The 17,265-nt window shown below is 42.4% G+C and overlaps 1 protein-coding gene across 1 annotated transcript; it reads left to right on the top strand.

Annotated features, from left to right (window-relative positions):
* The first annotated feature begins 6,891 nt into the window (after positions 1–6,891).
* On the top strand, positions 6,892–7,918 carry LOC119367753 (GTPase activating protein 1-like). The gene is made up of 2 exons (XM_037633175.1): positions 6,892–7,244; positions 7,352–7,918. Exons 1-2 carry the CDS (start codon positions 7,029–7,031, stop codon positions 7,646–7,648), a joined length of 513 nt encoding a protein of 170 aa, XP_037489072.1. The 5' UTR covers positions 6,892–7,028; the 3' UTR covers positions 7,649–7,918.
* The last annotated feature ends 9,347 nt before the right edge of the window (positions 7,919–17,265 follow it).

Raw genomic sequence — 17,265 nt, 5'->3', positions numbered from 1 at the left:
TAACCTCTTCTCACCGGCAAGTTTGAAATCATAGTTGAGCTCTTTAATGGCCCAATATGCCTTATGTTCTAGTTCGAGAGGTAAGTGGCATGCTTTTCCATAAACCATTTTATATGGAGACATACCCATAGGATTTTTATATGCAGTTCTACAAGCCCATAATGCATCATCAAGTTTCTTGGACCAATTCTTTCTAGATCTATTAACAATCTTTTGCAAAATCAATTTAAGCTCTCTGTTACTCAATTCTACTTGGCCACTAGACTGTGGGTGATATGGAGATGCAATTCTATTATTAACATCATATTTAGCAAGCATTTTACGGAAAGCGCCATGAATAAAATGTGAACCACCATCAGTCATTAGGTATCTAGGGACTCCAAACCTCGGAAAAATAACTTCTTTAAGCATCTTAATAGAGTTGTTATGATCAGCACTACTAGTTGGAATAGCTTCTACCCACTTAGTAATGTAACCAACAACAACTAAAATATGTGTATACCCATTAGAGGAAGGAAACGGTCCCATATAATCAAAGCCACAAACATCAAATGGTTCAATAACAAGAGAATAACTCATAGGCATTTCATGACATCTACTAATATTACCAATTCTTTGACATTCATCGCAAGACAAGACAAACTTACGGGCATCTTTGAAGAGAGTAGGCAAATAAAAACCAGATTGCAATACCTTATGTGCAGTTCTATCTCTAGCGTGGTGTCCTCCATAAGCCTCGGAGTGACACTTGCGTAGGATCTGTTCATGTTCATGCTCAGGTACACAACGTCTAATAACACCATCTACTCCTTCTTTATAAAGGTGTGGGTCATCCCAGAAGTAATGTCTTAAATCATAGAAAAACTTTTTCTTTTGCTGATATGTGAAACTAGGTGGAATAAATTTAGCAACAATGTAATTAGCATAATCAGCATACCATGGATCAGTACGATAAGCATTTATGACAGCTAATTGTTCATCTGGAAAGCTATCATTAATAGGTAGTTGGTAATCAAGAACATTCTCTAACCTAGACAAGTTGTCTGCGACGGGGTTCTCAGCTCCCTTTCTGTCAATATTATGCAAATCAAATTCTTGTAGCAAGAGAACCCATCTAATAAGTCTAGGTTTAGCATCTTTCTTTTCCATAAGATATTTAATAGTAGCATGATCAGTGTGAACAGTTACTTTAGAATCAACAATATAAGGTCTGAACTTATCACAAGCAAATACAATTGCTAAAAATTCTTTCTCAGTAGTAGCATAATTTCTCTGGGCACTGTCTAGAGTTTTACTAGCATATTGAATAACATTTAGTTTCTTATCAACTCTTTGTCCTAGAACAGCACCTACGGCATAATCACTAGCATCGCACATAATTTCAAAGGGTAAATTCCAATCAGGTGGCTGAACAATAGGTGCAGAAATCAAAGCTTTCTTAAGTATTTCGAATGCTTCTACACAATCATCATTGAAGACAAAAGGAATATCTTTTTGTAAGAGATTAGTCAGAGGCCTGGAGATTTTGGAGAAGTCTTTAATGAACCTCCTATAAAAACCTGCATGACCAAGGAAACTTCTTATACCTTTAATGTCCTTAGGACACGGCATCTTTTCAATAGCATCAACTTTAGCTTTATCAACTTCAATACCTCTTTCAGAAATTTTATGTCCCAAGACAATGCCTTCATTAACCATAAAGTGGCACTTTTCCCAATTCAAGACAAGATTAATTTCTTCACATCTCTGCAAAACTCGATCAAGGTTGCTCAAGCAATCATCAAAAGAAGATCCATAAACGGAGAAATCATCCATGAAAACCTCAACAATCTTCTCACAAAAGTCAGAGAATATAGCCATCATGCATCTTTGAAAGGTAGCAGGTGCATTACATAAACCAAAAGGCACGTCTATAAGCAAAAGTACCGAAAGGGCAAGTAAAAGTGGTCTTTTCTTGATCCTTTTTTGACACAGGTATTTGAGAGAAACCAGAGTAACCATCTAGAAAGTGAAAATGTGTATGTTTGGATAATCTTTCTAGCATTTGATCAATAAAAAGTAAAGGGTAATGATCCTTTTTAGTAGCTTTATTTAATTTGCGGAAATCAATTACCATCCTATAACCTGTAACAATTCTTTGTGGGCTCAATTCATCTTTATCATTAGGAACGACAGTAATACCTCCCTTCTTATGGACACAATGGACAGGACTTACCCACTGGCTACCAGCAACGGGATAAATTATACCTGCCTCCAGGAGCTTTATATTTCTTTTCTTACCACTTCTTGCATCTTAGGATTTAACCGTCGTTGGTGATCAACAACCGGTTTAGCGTCTTTCTCCAATTTTATCTTGTGTTGGCATAGAGTGGGACTAATGCCCTTAAGATCATCAAGAGTATATCCAATAGCAGCACGGTGCTTCTTCAGAGTTTTCAATAATTTCTCCTCTTCCTGCTCTGAAAGGTTAGCACTAATAATAATAGGATATATCTTATTTTCATCAAGATAAGCATATTTAAGAGTATCAGGTAGTGGTTTAAGCTCAAACACGGGATCACCCTTGGGTGGTGGAGGATCCCCTAGAATTTCAACAGGCAAGTTGTGTTTCAAAATAGGTCCCTATTTAAAGAATACTTCATCTATCTCCCTTCTTTCATTCATAAACATATCATTTTCATGGTCTAGCAAATATTGTTCTAAAGGATCATTAGGAGGCACGGCAATAGAAGCAAGACCAATAATTTCATCCTTACTAGGCAATTCTTTATCATGGGGTTGTCTATGAAATTTAGCAAAATTAAACTCATGAGACATATCCCCCAAACCAATAGTAACAACATCCTTTTTGCAGTCTATCCTAGCATTAACAGTATTCAAGAAGGGTCTACCAAATATGATGGGACAAAAGCTATCTTGTGGGGAACCAAGAACAAGAAAATCAGCAGGATATTTAACTTTCCCACACAAGACTTCAACATCTCTAACAATCCCAACTGGTGAAATAGTATCTCTATTGGCAAGCTTAATTGTAACATCAATTTCTTCTATCTCAGCAGGTGCAATATCATGCATAATTTCTTTGTATAAGGAATGAGGTATTGCACTTGCACTAGCACCCATATCACATAAGCCATGATAACAATGATCTCCTATTTTAACAGAAATAACAGTCATGCCTACAACAGGTCTATGTTTATTCTTAGTATCTGGTCTAGCAATTCTAGCAGCTTCATTACAGAAGTAAATAACATGCCCATTAATATTATCAGCCAAGAGATCTTTAACCATAGCAATACTAGGTTCAACTTTAATTTGCTCAAGTGGTGTAGGTGTTCTAGTATTACTCTTACGAACCACAGTTGAAGCTTTAGCATGATCCTTATCCTAATAGGGAAAGGCGGTTTCTCAATATAGGTAGTAGGAACAGTAGGATCATTATAAGTGATAGTCTTTTCTTCAACTTTAATAGGTGCAACTACTTTTACTTCAATGGGAGGATTATATTTAAACCACTTCTCCTTAGGGAGGTCAACATGAGTAGCAAATGATTCACAGAAAGAAGCTACTATCTCAGAGTCAAGTCCATATTTAGTGCTAAATTCACGAAAAGCATCAGTATCCATAAAAGATTTAACACAATCAAACTTAGGTGTCATACCTGACTCCTTACCTTCGTCGAGATCCCAATCTTCAGAGTTGCGTTTAATTCTTTCCAATAAATCCCATTTGAATTCAATAGTCTTCATCATAAAAGAACCAATACAAGAAGTATCGAGCATGGAGCGATTGTTGAGAGAAAGCCGAGCATAAAAATTTTGAATAATAATTTCTCTTGAGAGCTCATGATTGGGGCATGAATATAACATTGATTTAAGCCTGCCCCAAGCTTGAGCGATGCTTTCTCCTTCGCAATGCCTAAAATTATATATATAATTACGATCACGATGAATAAGATGCATAGGATAAAACTTCTGATGAAATTCCAATTTCAATCGGTTGTAGTTCCATGATCCCATATCATAACATAGCCTAAACCATGTCAATGCCTTTCCCTTCAAAGATAAAGGGAAGACCTTCTTATTGATAACATCCCCGGGCATACCTACAAACTTAAATAATCCACAAACTTCATCCACATAGATTAGGTGCAAATCGGGATGCAATGTTCCATCTCCTGTAAAAGGATTAGCTAGCAGTTTCTCTACCATACCTGAAGGAATTTCAAAGTAAACATTTTCAGTAGGTTCAGTAGGTTGAGGAGCAACTCTTTTTGCTCTACTGGTCGGGGTGAAGATACCCCGAACAAGCCCCTCAAAGGATTATGTTCCATAGTAACAAGTGACAGTAAATTTCAGCACACTATATAAATTTTTCCTTACCAAGTTCCACTTACCAAAGGCGAATCACTCCCTGGCAACGGCGCTAGAAAAGAGTCTTGATGACCCACAAGTGTAGGGGATCTATCATAGTCCTTTAAATAAGTAAGAGTGTCGAACCCAACAAGGAGCAGAAGGAAATGACAAGCGGTTTTCAGTAAGGTATTCTCTGCAAGCACTAAAATTATCGGTAACAGATAGTTTTGTGATAAGGTAATTTGTAACGGGTAACAAGTAACAAAAGTAAATAAAGTGCAGGAAGATGTTCCAATCCTTTTTGTAGCAAAGGACAAGCCTGGACAAATTCTTATATAGAGAAAAGCGCTCTCGAGGACACATGGGAATTATCGTCAAGCTATTTTTCATCATGCTCATATGATTCGCGTTCGTTACTTTGATAATTTGATATGTGGGTGGACCGGTGCTTGGGTACTGCCCTTTCTTGGACAAGCATCCCACTTATTATTAACCCCTATTGCAAGCATCCGCAGCTACAAAAGAAATATTAAGGTAAACCTAACCATAGCATGAAACATATGGATCCAAATCAGCCCCTTACGAACCAACGCATAAACTAGGGTTTAAGCTTCTGTCACTCTAGCAACCCCTCATCTACTTATTACTTCCCAATGCCTTCCTCTAGGCCCAAACAATGGTGAAGTGTCATGTAGTCGACATTCACATAACATCACTAGAGGAAAGACAACATACATCTCATCAAAATATCGAACGAATACCAAATTCACATGACTACTTATAGCAAGACTTCTCCCATGTCCTCGGGAACAAACGTAACTACTCACAAATCATATTCATTTTCATAATCAGAGGGGTATTAATATGCATATAGGATCTGAACATATGATCTCCACCAAATAAACCGACTAGCATCAACTACAAGGAGTAATCAACACTACTAGCAACCCTCAGGTATCAATCTGAGGTTTTGGGACAAAGATTGGATAAAAGAGATGAACTAGGGTTTGAGAGGAGATGGTGCTTGTGAAGATGTTGATGGATATTGACCCCCTCCTGATGAGAGGATTGATGGTGATGACGATGGTGATGATTTCCCCCTCCCGGAGGGATGTTTCCCCGGCAGAACAGCTTCGCCGGAGCCCTAGATTGGTCCCGCCAAGGTTCTGCCTCATGGCGGCGGTGTTTCGTCCCGAAAGCTTGCTTACAATTTTTTCCAGGGTAAAATACTTCATATAGCAGAAGATGGGCATCAGAGGCCTGCCAGGTGGCCCACGAGGTAGGGAGGTGCGGCCAAGGGGGTAGGGCACGCCCCCCACCCTCGTGGACAGTGGGTGGCCCCCCTCTGGTATTTTTCTTTGCTCAGTATTTTTTATTAATTCCAAAAATAACTTCCATGGAGTTTCAGGACTTTTGGAGTTGTGCAGAATAGGTCTATAATATTTGCTCCTTTTCCAGCCCTGAATTCAGCTGTCGGCATTCTTCCTCTTCGTGTAAACCTTGTAAAATAAGAAAGAATAGGCATAAGTATTGTGACATAACGTGTAATAACAGCACATAATGCAATAAATATCGATATAAAAGCATGATGCAAAATGGACGTATCAATGGACCATTGCCGAAAGGCGATATATGGTATCGGTGATGCCAATCGCCGACCTTTGCGCGAAATTGCGGAGTCTGTTACCTCCCAGGAACACGACGATGAATTGGTCGATCTGATCTAATTTTCTTTCTTGAAGACAAAGAATTTGACATGAGGATGTAGAGATGGTTTCGTTGACGGTTGCGTGCTGATCCGGGTAGTTCGGCCCTTGTACATTCCAGCAGAGAAAATTGATAGGTTGTTCTACCATTTGGACACAAAGCGATCCCTAGCACACGGCCCATCAGCCAGAGTTGAAACGCGGCAAGATTACAGACTTGCACTAACATAATAGCTAAAGGCTAGCTTAAACAACCTACAAACAGCCACACATGGCTCAACAGCACGGGGACTAGCTCCTCGCATAACCCTCGGTGAACGCATTAACATAACAATAGCATAACCCTGATCAACAACATCAAGCAACTTCGTGTCGACGTGGTCGAGCGCATTCTAACCACCATTGAGTTGCACTGACATTCGCATCGTCGAGCTTGAACAGAGCCCTCATGCTCCGATCACGTCGTCAAGGGGGCGATTCTTGAATTTCTTGCTAAGTTCTCCATAGAGAGCTCGGTGATGTCATCACCATTTTGAACAATGCCCAGGCTGCGGCACACGAGGGCCTCAACCTTCTTGGCCACAGGAGCATGAACATCAACACTTGAAAATGTTGGTAGAAGGGTTCTTGAATAGATCCAATGTAGCACCCAAGATCACAACCGCAACCACGACACACCAGAATGTTGATGCGGCATTTTCAGTACAACAATGTGACATGAGGACTCGGAAGTGCTAGATTTTTGCCGATACACGAAAGCGTCCTGAAATAGCAGAGTACAAATAACACAGAGTTCCACAAGACACGGCCCACGAATCATTACACCAGAGGCTGGCATGCCATGCATGTCTACATTCCCTCATCATTCTGGTGATCATTTCCAGCCTCCAACAAGAACAAATGAGAATTGGTGTGTAAACATTCGAAGATCAGATCAACAACAACAATTAGCAACAGAGCAATCGAGATGACGTCGGAGCCAGTGCCTCCAGGGATGTTGAGCGTGCGCGTGTTGCGGGGGATCAACCTCGTGAACCGTGACGTCGACGGCAGTGACCCCTACGTCATGCTTGAGCTGGACAACCAGAAGGTGAAGACGAACGTCATCAAGAAGACGGTGAACCCGGTCTGGAACGAGGATCTCACCCTCGCCGTCACGAATCCAACAACACCGATCAAGATAGTAAGTTGAAGGAGTTGAATGGTCATATAGATGTTTTTGCCGCATACTGCATGCATACAACTTAGTGACATGAATCCTAACGTACTTGCACATGGATATGTACGCAGGAGGTGTTCGACAAGGACAAGTTCAGCAAGGACGACAATATGGGGGACGCGGAGGTGGACCTGGAGCCGTTGTTGCAGATGGCTCGGATGGACTTGGAGGACATCCGGAGCGGCACTGTGGTGCGCACCGTGCGGCCTCACCGTGGCGGCGCCGGAGGGAGCTGCTGCCTGGCGGATGAGAGCAGCATAGTGTGGGAGGAAGGGCAGGTGGTGCAGGACGCGTTGCTCAAGCTCAGGAACGTCGCCACCGGCATCATCCACCTCCAGCTCCGATGGGTCAAAATACCATCATTATGATCCATTCCTTAATTATATGGCAGCTCAATGACCGACCCATGTTTATTTGTGTTAGATTAATTTCTTCATGCATTCCGTCGTGCATCCATGTTTTGCTGGATGGTCGATCCATGTTAAGTTTGTGTCGATTTCTACATTTAGTCATGCATGCATGCATGCATGCATGCACGACGTCAATTTTCATGTGTTCTTTGGGGCGTATTTTTTATGTGGTTATTGATCGATTCATACCATACCTATCATGTTAATACTAAGGCCTCCCTAACTCAAAGAAAGAAATACCAAGTCTCCTTTTTCCAAAAATATATTTATATACTAGCATGCAGAGGCGTCATGTGCAGCCGCGCCCGTCAAAGAGCATTTGCGTGTATGTAGGTTGTCTTTTGTTTTAATGCGAAGAGATGCGGCAGTGGATTTGAGGGTGAGCTCATGACATATATGTTCTTATTTGTTAGTTATATTAATGCAGGTCCTTTTGTGTTCCGTGCATCATGATGCTAGAATTTTATTCGGAAATGTTAACGCCCACACGTGTGGGCATTAGCCAACTCACCCACACGTCTCCATCACCGTCCAGTAACTTCTGCACGAATCTTGGCACGAATTAGCTGATTTTGTATGTCACGTAGGACAACTCGTGTGTGTGGTGTGTGAGAGAGGTCGCCCACACATCCGTTTTACCATACGGAGTGGCCGGTGTGTGGGCGTTCAGCAGTTCGCGCCACACACCACTTTGCACGCGCACACAAGGGCTAGTGTGTGGGCATTTGCCATCTCGCCCACACGTCCGTCTCCTCTCCCACACCCAAGCTGCTAGTTGCCATGTGTTTTCGCAGCGCACATGGCAACTGCCCCTAGTATGCTTTATAAGCAGGTGGCAACTCTCTTTTTTTACCCGAGTTGCCATGTGTTTTTGCAGGGTACACGGCAACTGCCTAGTGTGCACGTAACCATATGGCAACTCTCTTTTACCGAGTTGCCATGTGTTTTTGCATGGTACATGGCAACTGCCCCAACGTGCACGTACATGGCAACTGCCCTAACGTGCACGTAAGCAGATGGCAACTCTTCCTTTTTACATGGCAACTGCCCTAGCATGCTTGTGAGCACATGACAACTCTCTCAACTGCCTAGTGTTAGTATGTGGCAACTCCTAAAATTATGAAATCATGGCAACTACATTAGATCAGACCAACCATGGCAACTGCAGTTGAGCAACCATGGCAACTGCAGTTGTCCGACATGGCAACCGTAGTTCAGCGACATGGCAACTGTAGTTAAACGAACATGGACGAGGGTCTGGACCATGGCAACTGCGGGCGCACGGTGGGCGTCACGCGTGGCGTGCGGGACCAGGAGGGTACGAGGCCTGACATACGGACGTGTGGGCGTTATCAACTTCGCCCACACACACGCATGTGAAAGGGTTCGGGAGGGAAAAAAAGAGGTGTGTGGGCATTAGTTGTTTTGCCCACACGTAGATGTGTGGGGTGGTTGCTGTCCATGCCACACGAGGCGTGTGGCACAACTACCCGATACACCACACGTGTGGCAGTTATCGGGACCCATTTTATTTTGCATATAACATGGTAAAAAAAGGCAACTTTAGCCGATGTGCCTCCTTCTTTAGGGTGTTAGAGATATGCCCTAGAGGTAATCATGTATGATGATATTTCCTATGTGTTTATGAATAAAGATAGTACTTGTACATTATCAATGATGTGTATTAGCAAGTACGTGACTTGTTTGTGGGACTATGCATTGTATGATGACTGTCATAAAAGGTCCCTAGTCGAAAGGGTTGTGTGGACGCTCAGCCGACTAGACTAGCATATGACACGGTTGATGGCTTAGTCTCACTAGCCATGGAGCATTGGACGCTAACCGGATAATATGGACTCGGAAGGATCTGGTCGGATTCGACGTAGTCGAATCCGAGTTGAGATAAGGTCCGAGTCGGACAGACCCAACAATGAGACGCAGTGATATGTCATCTGTGACTCCCTAGTACAACATATGTTCTATGTCCTAAGACCTGAGCTGGCGCATGTACTCGGGATGTTGACAAACTTGCTTTGGGTCAACCAAACGCTACTCAGTGACTGGGTAGTTACAAAGGTAGGTTTCGGGCTTGTTCATACCCATGCTGGGAGACATGGTCAAGCAAGATGGGATTTGCCCCTCCGATTAGGAGAGATATACTCTGGGGCCCTCGTGTGATCCGACCAGGATAAGCATGGTCATGCGACAATGATTATGAGATGATCCAATTTGTGGTCGGCATCACTGGAACGAGAAAGAGGTTGGGTTAGCACAAGGACTCGCCTTGAGCCCGACAACATATATCGTGTGGCAAAAGGAATAAAAGTGTGATGTACAGGTTCGCCAATGGCTTCATTGTCTACTTGGTGATCGGCACGCCTTGCTAGAGGCCGCTACCAGCCAAGCAGGTCGGAAGTGATCTGACCTGCGACTAAGCTGACTTGAACCTAAGGGGTCGCGCACTTAAGGGAAGGAACCTGTGAGGCCTGATCCGACTCCATGAGTTAGATGTGATCCTACTTGTACTTGGATCCCGACCGAACAGATTTTGGGCTTTAGGGTCCGTGGAAGGCCCAAGTGTTGAGCCCGCGATGGACGACTATATAAAGTGGGGGTGCGGCACACTCATTTGGTTGATCTCTTCAGCACTTTCACTAGGGTTCGCATGTGTTGCGAATAGGCACCTCCACTCGCCGCCGACTGTGTGATCTGACCTAGCAATCAGCCGCACGGTGTTCCTCATGCACGCCCAGATACCATTAGAGGTGGTGCACCTGCACCGCTCTGGCAAACTTGTACATGGGATCCGGCGAGCGGTTGTTTGAGGGAGATCGGATGAGGAGGAGACGATCCACACAGACGCACTGCCCCAACTCTTCTTCCGCTGCACGGCACTGCGCATCTAGTGGTAATGATCTATGATCCATCTCCCGTAGCATGTTCTTGGTTGTTATGCGCGTAGGAAAATTTTAATTTGTATTCTACGCACCCTACCGTAGAACCCAACATAGAGCATCTCCAACGGCAATCCACAAATTTCCTCCTTCATCCTTCCGCGGACACGTATGCGGGAGGCCGGTATCCAACCGTAGGCGCATACATCCGGCATTCCTTATTTTTTAATCCGCACAATCAAATAGTCCCATACAAAGTGTACAGGCGTTCAAATAGCCACATGCAGCGATAGTTTAAATTTAAAAAAGTTCAAATATTATATACCAACATTGTTTCCCCCTTTGACCCCCCACTGATGCTCAATCAGATCTTCCTTCAGCTGCTTGTGAGTTGGTCGATGCCGAATTTGTTGATGCATTTGAATAAATTCTTCAAATGTGGTCGGATTTCGGTCTATAAGTTGGGTAGGACCACCTGTGTTCTCAAATTCTAGAGTTGTGGCAGCATCATCACCCTCATCCTCGACGATCATGTTGTGCATGATCACACAACATGTCAGCACCTCCAACATGGTCTTCAGATCCCATTGTTTAGCAAGCCCACGAACAACTGCAAAATGGGCCTGCATAACTCCAAATGCATTCTCGACATCCTTTTTAGCCGCTTCTTGTCTTTGGAAAAGTGAGCCTTTTTTCTGGCCAGATAGTTACTGTCAACCAGATAGTAACCCATGTACTCATGTCCATTGATAGTATGGTGACAAGGAGGAGCTTTTCCTTCAATCAGCCTCACAAACAACGGTGATCACTGCAGCACACTGTTGTCATTGTGAGACCGGGGCATGCCAAAGAAAGCATGTCAAATCCAAAGATCTTGTGATGCAACTGCTTCAAGAATTATGGTGGGCTTCTTAACATGACCCTGATATTGCCCTTGTAAAGCCTTCGGGTAGTTCTTCCATTTCCAATGCATGCAGTCAAGAGATCCAAACAAAGCTGGCCACCCTCTTGCTTCTGAGATTGCCAAGAGCCTCTTTGTGTCTGCCACAGTTAGTTCTCTCTCGTGTACTGAGGTCCGAACACCTCGACAACTGTAGTTGCAAAACTCTCTGCATGTGCTATCAGACACTCGTAGGTACTCGTCCCACGAATCAGTGGTCGTGCCATATGCAAGCATCCGGAGTGCGGCCATGCACTTCTGGTAATCAGAGAACCCAATTGTTCCCACAGCGTCCTTCTTCAGGATGAAGTAGTCATCGTAGGACCGGACACCGTGGTACAAATGATCAAAGATAGTCTTGCGCATCCAAAAACGCTAGCGAAAATGGTCAGCGAAGAGTGCATCGGGGGCAAAGTAGTCAGTCATCAGTGTCAATTGGTCATGTGCCCTGTTGCGGTTGAGCACTCGATGACCCTTGATCGAGCCCTTGAAATTGAGAACAAGCTCCTCCGCACACCCCGCGTCTTCAAGGACCGCCTGCGTCATCGTCGTCTCATCGGAGTAATCCTCCTCCTCTTACGAGCCGTCCGATGACTCAACATACTGATCATATATGTACTCCAAATCAGAATCCATTGCTAGAAAGAAGAAGGGAAAAAATTAGCTCCGGCAATTCATCAAACAGTTGCCAGCCATGGTGAGTATAGCAGTAGCGGACGGTACCTGGCGGGACAGTCAGAAGAAAGGGGTTGAACGACGATGAAGGAGAAGCGGGGTGGAGCCCTACTGGAGCGCTGGAGGTGACGAAGACATAGAGTTCCAGAAGGGGTGTGACGTGGTGGCCGGGGCGGTGTAGCGGCAGCGAAGGCAAGAGAGAAAGAAGGAAGAAGGGAAATGGGAAGGATGGAGGTGTGGGCTCCGGAAGGGTTTTTGGTGGGCCGAGGGTGTCGGAGTCCTTCGTGTCTGGTGTCCGGACTCTAGCAAACCTCCCCCATATTTGTCTCTGGTTTGTGGGAGAAAACGCATTCGGACCGTCTGGCGGACCGATACAGGCCCCCGTTGAATGGCTTCGGCAGTCTGGACTGATGCGGGCGGTTTGCGGGTCCGCCTTGGAGATGGCCTTATCGCGTTCAACAACCACAACCATGTGGTTGTGACCTTTCTGAAACTCATCTAGAATGTCACAAAGAGGAAGCTCATTAGCCATCTTGATATACACAAAACACAACAACAATACTAATGAGAACAAACAACACATCTTTCAGTTGAACTGATCTTTGTCTGAAATACTTAACTAAAAGTATGCAATCTCCCATCCAACAACTCAAAAGGAGGAAGTTGATCTTCAAACAAATGTTTCTTCCAAGAAGTGTAGTGCTTTTACCCAACATAAAAGGTATATGTTTCCCCTGTGCACGTGTTTCTTCCAACAATTCGCTTTTACTCAAAGAAACATTTGTTTGGGATGAAAATCAACTTCAATAAAAGCGAATTGTTCTGCTTTGAGAGAGCCAAATAGGAACAAGTTGACTATAGAAATTTGTTCGGCTGTGAAATGGCATCCCTGCCTTTTAGTTATCTAGGGATCCCAATTCATCATAGATGTTTAACGAACAAGGAATGGAAATGTATAGAAGATTGATTTGAAAAGAAACTGAGCTGCTGGAAGGGCAAGCTAATGTCTTACGAAGGTCGGTTGGTTTTGATAAATTCGGTTTTGACGAGCCTGACGATGTTCCTTCTATCTTTCTTTGAAATACCGGTAGGGATACGAAAAAGACTTGACTTCTATAGATCCCGATTCGTTTGGAAAAGTGATGAGGCCAAGAAGAAGTACAGATTGGCTAGATGAGATATCATTTGTAGACCAAAAGACCAGGGCGGGTTAGGGATCGAAAATTTAGAAGTAAAGAATGGATGTCTGCTTAGCAAATGGCTATACAGACTGTCGACTCACCCTTTTGGAAGGGGTTAATGAGGACGAAAGTAACTTTCTTCCAACGGGTGAAGTTCCTAGTTGGTAATGGTACCACTACTAGATTCTGAGAGGATACATGGCTAGGGGAGATGCTTTTGGCTTTGCAATATCCCTTCTTATATAATATTGTGCAACGTAAGGAGGATTATGTCGCCACGGTATTAAACTTGATACCGCTTAATATCCAATTTAGGAGATCCCTGGTTGGGGAACGTTGGAATGCTTGGTTGCACTTGGTCCGTAGGTTGATGGATGTTCACCTATCCGATTAGGCGGATACAATTCGCCGGAAGTTAACCACGAATGGAATCTTCTCAGTGAAATCCAGGTATTGGACCTAATTGATTCCGGGCCATTGTTGAGGTCTTTGCACATTTGGAAGATTAAATTCCGCTTCGAATTAAAATATTTATGTGGTTCGTCCATAAAGAAGTCATTTTAACCAAAGATAACTTGGTGAAAAGGAATTGGGTTGGTAACTCCATGTGTTGTTTCTGTGATCAAAATGAAACGATTAAACACCTCTTTCTCGAATGTTCTCTTACGACATTATTGTGGCAATCAATTCATATAGCTTTTAACGTTCATCCCCCAAGGAGCATAAACACGTTATTTGGGACGTGGCTTAATGGAGTAGACATACACATTTTTTTTGAAATAAATCGTTAGCTTTATTAATTGCAAATAACAGTTACATCGTCCATAAGAAGAGGTACAATTTCATCCATGGGTTCCTCAAAATATTCATTTGTTACGGAAATTTTCGCTAATCTAGCTAGTTCATGAGCCACCCTATTTGCCTCTCTATTACAATGCTCAAACCTAGTAAGAGAAAAATCACAAGCCAAAAAATAGCAATCATCAAAAACTGTCGCCGCCGCTCCCGCTGATTGTCCTCCATTCTTCATTGTGTTGATGACTTCAATATTGTCTGAGTTGACATCTAGGCGATTGCATCCCGCCCTCTGTGCAAGTAATAATCCAAACCTTAGAGCCAAAACTTCCGCTGTCAGAACATCTGCACACCAGTCAAACTTCCAGTTTCCGCCGGCAATAAATCTTCCTTTATCATCTCTGAGAACAGCCCTAGCTGTACCACTAAGCCGATCATGATCAAACGAAGCATCAGTATTTAGCTTAACAAGTCCCATAGGAGGTTTGCTCCATCCTCCTTTTTTAATAGATGCATTCGGGGAATGGGCATTTACATAGTTTGTTGTTATTGCCCTAATCCCCATGGAGGATAGTTGTGCGTTTTGAGCCTTACCTTCATGAACCAGCCTACGTCTATCCCACCATAAATACCAAGCGGTTATAGCTATTAGTTCACGTACATTCTGGATTCCTAGAGTAGCTATTTCATTTTCTGGCTTCAGAAGTAAAAATTCAAGGATTGCTTCTCCTGCCCTATCAACAACACATGCTTCTTTAATCACCCCCCACAACCCCAGTTTTTTCCAAACCTCTTTTGTCTTCTGACAGAGTAGACATACACATAGCTAAACATATTCGGATAGGAATATGTGCACTTTTCTGGGCTATATGGAACACTAGGAATGATATGATTTTTAATGAGACAAAATTCACTAATTTTTTGCAGGTTATCTACAGAGGTACAGCTTGGATCCGTATGTGCTCCTTACTCACTCATGCGGATTTCAGAGAGCTTTTGGTCATTGAGTGCAACCGTTGGGAGACGGTAGCACGGGCTATCTTCAGCCGATTTGGGTGGTGAGCTAATAATAGGCTAGGTGTGTAAGCATCATAGCTTGTTTTTCATCACCGGATGTGGCACTTTTCTGTTCTATATCGCCGGATGTGGCGCTTTTCAGACTTATTTTCTTTCGACTACTGCTCGTTTTATGAGCTTCTTTGGATCTTAAGACTTTGTTACGTTTTTATTTATGATATGGCTACATGCATCGATTGATGCAGAGGTCGAGGGTCATCCTCCTTTTCAAAAAAATATAGAGAGTAATGATACAGCTAGAAGGATCAGAGAGACTTGTACATGAGGCTTTTGTCAAATAAACTAGATCATGATGGCGCGCGTTGCTGCGCCCGTCTATTGTGACGATGGATTGATATGAATTTTCATAAATTTATGAGATACATAGCGTGTTAGTTAAATTTACATAAACCATCACATACATTTATAAGTTATTGAATGGGGGAATTTATTTGATTTTTAATTGATTTGCAGTGAATTAGTGTGGTAGTAATAAGGGGTGACTTGGCATTCACTGCCACACTCTTCTATCTTGTCGGACGCTAGAAATACATGAGAAGATGTGAATGGTTTGTTCGCTAAAAGTTTTACATTTTTTTATGTTTTGTATATATTCATAAAAAGAGATGATATAATCTGATATTCTAACCAATTCTTGCGTGAAGGCTTTCGAAATGTGGGAAGGATCTATCTCATACACATCTCGAAGGCAACTTGATATTTCTAGCAGGTGCAAAAAAAATTCCAGGAAGCTAAGCTTTCATTCATGCCTTGAAAGCTATCTCTAGCACAAAGATGGAACCTGCATCCATTTCAAATTACAATGTTTCAAGTGTATAGTCCTAGAGAGGATAGTATCTACTTTGAAAGAAGGAATGGCCCAACCGTAGTTTGTAAATGGAGAGTACGGCAACCATCTGGCACATGTAATGAACTTGAAGATGAGCTTCAAAATATCAGAAAATGAGCTTCTATAACCTGCATATCAATGAAAGGAATTTATAGTCTATAGGCCACATGGATATCATCAATATTAGATACGGACGAGCAAATATAGTAGAACCTAATCAAAACAGCAATACAAGTATGTGTATTTGCTTTCATTCAAGTATATAGATAGTTATGTGTAAAAATAGTAGAACCTACAGTAGTAGAGGAATGTCTAACCTATGACCTATCAAACATCAGATTGGTAATCAATATATTGTAAAGTCACATTGTAAGATATCTTCCATCAAATTTAAATTAACAACACTGAAATTTAACAGCCTCTTCATTTGGATGACAATCTAAGCTCATTACAAATATTCATGGAGTCACTAAAATAGGAAATGAACAATCTTCTAAAAACTACCGGTCCAATTAATTCGGGAATATATTTTGGTAGAACTTTAAAATTTGGTAACTGTTTATTTTATCCTTTCAGACCATCTTGGAGAATGGTAATCGCTAACAAACGGTAGTAGAGAAATGAACTATTCAGTTACTTTGATACCTACAGGAGAATTCCTAGGTCACTGGATTACCTCAACATGATTAACGGGGAAATCATGTGAACACGCTATTGGTCTGCAACTTTTCTATTCCCTTATTTTGAAAGCTTGACTATCTCAGTTCTGATGAAAAATGTCAATTGCAAACATCAATCACAACATACAACCAAAACATTGAAATTAATATTTCCTGCTTTCAGTATCTAATACGGGCCAAACGATTTTCCTTTGTGTGTCGCATGTGTATTTAGGGAAGAAAGCATTCACAGAATTATTGTTGGGTTTTTGCTCGTTTATGGATAGAAGAAGAAGATGTGAAGGCTTTGACCCCCTCTAGAACAGCATGGTTATGGTTTTTGCGTATTTTAGTGTATTATTGTTCCAAGTAACCTGGCATATACAGAAGCAAAAGACACAATGGTATGAATCACACATCAGCATGTCATTTAAGGAACTGTATAAAAACATGGATGGTAAAAGATGAAAGGATAAGATCTGCAGCCCGGACGAAGAAACTACTTGTCCAGAGGCCATTGGAGAT

Source organism: Triticum dicoccoides, chromosome 2B, assembly GCF_002162155.2.
Source record: "Triticum dicoccoides isolate Atlit2015 ecotype Zavitan chromosome 2B, WEW_v2.0, whole genome shotgun sequence".
Lineage (NCBI taxonomy): Eukaryota > Viridiplantae > Streptophyta > Magnoliopsida > Poales > Poaceae > Triticum > Triticum dicoccoides.
This window is presented reverse-complemented; position numbering and strand designations above follow the sequence as displayed.

Bases quoted from the DNA above. Each gene is read 5' to 3' on its own strand.
- LOC119367753 (XM_037633175.1), top strand. From the start codon at position 7,029: ATGACGTCGGAGCCAGTGCCTCCAGGGATGTTGAGCGTGCGCGTGTTG. The intron at 7,245-7,351 runs GTAAGTTGAAGG...ATATGTACGCAG, and splicing joins CAACAACACCGATCAAGATA to GAGGTGTTCGACAAGGACAA.